Source organism: Anoplophora glabripennis, unplaced genomic scaffold (genome assembly GCF_000390285.2).
Source record: "Anoplophora glabripennis isolate ALB-LARVAE unplaced genomic scaffold, Agla_2.0 scaffold155, whole genome shotgun sequence".
In the NCBI taxonomy this organism is placed as follows: Eukaryota; Metazoa; Arthropoda; class Insecta; order Coleoptera; family Cerambycidae; genus Anoplophora; species Anoplophora glabripennis.
In genome coordinates this window covers 3,804-7,683 of record NW_019416721.1, presented here as the reverse complement: position 1 = coordinate 7,683, position 3,880 = coordinate 3,804, and the positions used below count along the sequence as shown (strand labels likewise).

At 32.7% G+C, this 3,880-nt stretch overlaps 1 protein-coding gene across 1 annotated transcript; it reads left to right on the top strand.

Moving 5' to 3' along the window:
- The first annotated feature begins 612 nt into the window (after positions 1-612).
- Positions 613-1,926, top strand: LOC108905893 (KRAB-A domain-containing protein 2-like). The gene has a single exon (XM_018708957.2). It carries the CDS (start codon positions 613-615, stop codon positions 1,924-1,926), a length of 1,314 nt encoding a protein of 437 aa, XP_018564473.2.
- Positions 1,927-3,880: the final 1,954 nt, after the last annotated feature.

Sequence of the window (3,880 nt, the reverse complement as noted above, 5' to 3'; positions counted from 1 at the left end):
CTTTATTTTATTCTGTGCAAATTCATGGAGGATAACACTGAAGATAATTAAATTTTATTTCACTTGTTGAGTAGGTGTTTTATACAACCCTAAAAACCTTGCTATTGAAAAAATAAAACTTGTTTATTTGGTATGGCTGGATTCGGTTTTCTATAAGCTTTTCAACGAGCCCCCTCATGTCTTATGTTTCCATTTGAAAAAAAAAGTAGGGGTAGCTGGGGGTTAGGTTGTTGAAGAAAAATTAATTATTATATAACCGAAAGATGGGGAAAAATCAAAATCGGTTAACATGTTTCGGCGTTTTAAAAAAAATTAACTCATTCAAATGATATGAATTTTATTCCGTACTTTTGGCCATCCCTGTATATGTTATGGACCAGGTGATTAATGCGGGCATTATTAATAATGTGCGAGCATTACTCTATCGGGCAAAGTGATTAATTACTATCTAAACTTCATTATTTATGACATTGCACGGTGACACGCTTTGACCAATCAGAGAGCGCCATTCAGGGTGCGGCTCGTGCGGCGGACTTCAAACGCTATTGTTTTGTTTAGTTTTGCATTGTAAGCGAATACGGACGGAGTTAGTGTGTGTTTTAGTAATTGATCATGGATATTTCGAAATTAAACGACATGAATCGTCAATTTGACGAAAGATTGAGTGAATTAATGTCGCTTAAAGGACAAAATACTCAGTTTTTCACCAACGAAAGCTATACTGAGATGATTGAAAAAGTTAAATCTGCAAAATCAAAAAAGTCGCATAAAAAACCCGAAGATTACCAGCGTTTGCGAAGATTCGACATCATGGCTGTTGGAGAAACGGAGAAATTGATTGTTCCAGTCAAAGACAATATGATTAGATACTACGTGAAAAACAACGAGATATTTCAGATTTTGCATGATACCCACCTGAGTGTAGGGCATGGTGGTAGAAACCGGATGGAGAAGGAGCTAAATTTTCGCTATAAAAATATTACGAGGGAAATGATTGCCATTTATTTAAACCTATGTGAGAGCTGCGAAAAGAAACGCAGCGTTCCAAAAAAAGGATTAGTTGTTAAACCTATTCTTAGCGGCGAAATGAATGCAAGATGTCAAGTAGACCTAATTGATATGCAGTCACAAGGAGATAATCAGTATAAATTTATACTTGTATACCAAGATCATCGCACAAAATTTGTGCAACTCCGTCCGCTCAAGACCAAAACTGCTAAAGAAATAGCATATGTACTACTTGATATTTTTACAATATTCGGTGCACCAAGCATTCTTCAAAGCGGTAATGGCAGAGAGTTTGCCAATAAAATTGTTCGGGAAGCTTGTAAAACGTGGCCCGAATTGAAAATTGTACATGGTAGACCGAGACACTCTCAAAGCCAAGGGTCAGTAGAGAGAGCAAACCAGGACATAGAAAATATGCTGAGTACGTGGTTGGAGGATAACAACACTAAGAAATGGTCGGAAGGATTACGTTTTGTACAATTAATGAAAAATAGAGCCCATCACACAGGCATTAACTGTACTCCATATGAAGCCATGTTCGGAACGAAGTTGAAAGTAGGACTTAAAAGTTCTTCTATACCACATGAGGCTCTGCTTGATATTAATTCAGAAGAAGACTTGGAGAAGCTATTATCTACTGAGAGCACTAGTACCGAAAGGAATCTAGTGGATTTCACCGAAAATGATCAAGTAGAGTCCGCAAAAAATGATCAACTAGAGCCCATCGACACTGACCGCGTGGAGTCTACTCAAAATGATATGAATTTATTTTCAGCTAGCTCAAGTCAATTTTCGCCAACTTTTACCGTAGATGAGAAGTCTGAAAAAACTTCAGATACAGATTCAAACCCAATACCCAATACCCACAAACGAAAACGAAAACCTGGAACGCAAAAAAGGAAATGTTATGGCAATTAGGAAACTGGCTTTAAGTAATTTGCAGAAACAAGCAAATAAAATGTTGTATGTATCAAACGCTAAATATCCCATGGCTGCAATTGGTGACACTGTAAGAGTCCAAGTTCCCGATGTTGATCGCGCTCGTAGCGATGGAAGAAATGTGCTTGCCAGTTGCCACCATAGACAAAATAGACTGAACTGTAGAGGCAAGCCGGTGAAGCCAACCGTCAGCCAAACTACAGCCCTGCCAGCCTCGCGCTCTCAGTCGCTGTTAGACATTCGCTGTGTCAACATTGTTACTGTTTTATTAAATATATTGTTTTCCTTTGTGCAATCATGGGACAGTGTATCATTGACGATTGTAGTAGCAGATCTGATCGCAATAGTAATGAAATTTCATTCTTTAGGTAAGTAATAATATAAAAATATTTTATAACATTTCGACGGCGTCGCGCAGCATTCTCCATCTCACATGCACTTATTTCCAGTGTTGGCTTCATGTTTTTTAGTGCCCACGTTATTAACTGATGTAAATATACAGGCTCATATTATCAACCGGCTATTTACAATTAGTTTTTTGTCACAATTGGTGTTTATTTTCATGATGGCTATTAAAAATAATTGTAAATATTGAACCCTCAACCTATAATTTCAATAATAAACATACGTTAATGTTAAATTACAGGTGATTATTACTGAATAAAATTGTATTATTTCCCCATTTTCTTGTGTTAGAATGTTGTGTTTCATGTGTTAGAACTTATTAGAGCTATTTGCGAAAAATATGTAGATATAAGAATAAATCACGAAACAAAAATATTTAACTCTCTAAAAGTTACAAAACGACATGTACTAAATAAAGTTACAATATTTAAAGGCCAATAAAGATTTTAAAGTAATGTTAGAATTTTATTTTTTATCCAAATTTTAAAAATCTTAATAATAGCTTTAGCAATTTTAATGTTTATATTCGTATATTAAAAATATATGCCGTTACATTTTGCATTAGTTAAACTAATTTTATCATTATGTTTCAGAAAAATGACAATTTAAGAAATAGAAAAAATAATAATATATTTTTTTAATAGCTCCTATAAAAACGGTACACTCAAGCTACAGAAAAATAAAAGTGTGTATCATATGTATTAAAAAACTTTTTGAATGTGAACTTATTTAAAAAATATGAATAAGAACTTGTGAAGACTGTATGTGAAAAGTATATCGATGTGATAATAAATCATGAAGTTAAAATATTTAATTCAGTGAAATCTACTAAAAGACAAATATTAAATAAATTAGTATTACTTAATGGACAATAAATATATTTAAATTATTTTGTAGGTTTATTTAATATAAGCAAGACAAATTATATTATTTTCTGAATTACAAACTTGAAAAATAACTATTTGTCATAAGTATAAAAATATTGCCTTAATCCGAACCTGCTCAAAGTATGCGCGCCACAGACCACCTAGACTGGCCGTATCTAATTCCAATGCACGGGTACCAGTGAATGCAAAATCCGGGGAAATCGCGCGCATCTTTAAGCAGATCCGGATTAAGTAATATTTTTATTACATACTTATTAAACGTTATATTGCATTTTATGACAAATATTCAATTTTAAGTTTGTAATTCAGAAAATAGTATAATTTAGTGTCATATTAACTAAAACTACAAAATAATTTAAATATATTTATTATCCTCTAAATAATATTAATTTATTTAATATTTGTCTTTTCGTAGATTTTACCGAATTAAATAATTTGACTTCATGATTTATTCGTACATCGATATACTTTTCACATTCAGCCCTTACAAGTTCTATTAAATGATTACAATTGTTAGGCAAATTATCAAATTGATGTTCATGCAAATTTTCAAATATGTTCACATTCAGAAAGTTTTTTAATACATGATAAACAATTTTATTTTTCTGTAGCCTAGGTGTTCTGCTTTCATCATTATTTAA

Excerpts from the sequence above, each read along its gene's own strand:
- LOC108905893 (XM_018708957.2), top strand. The coding sequence starts at position 613 with ATGGATATTTCGAAATTAAACGACATGAATCGTCAATTTGACGAAAGA.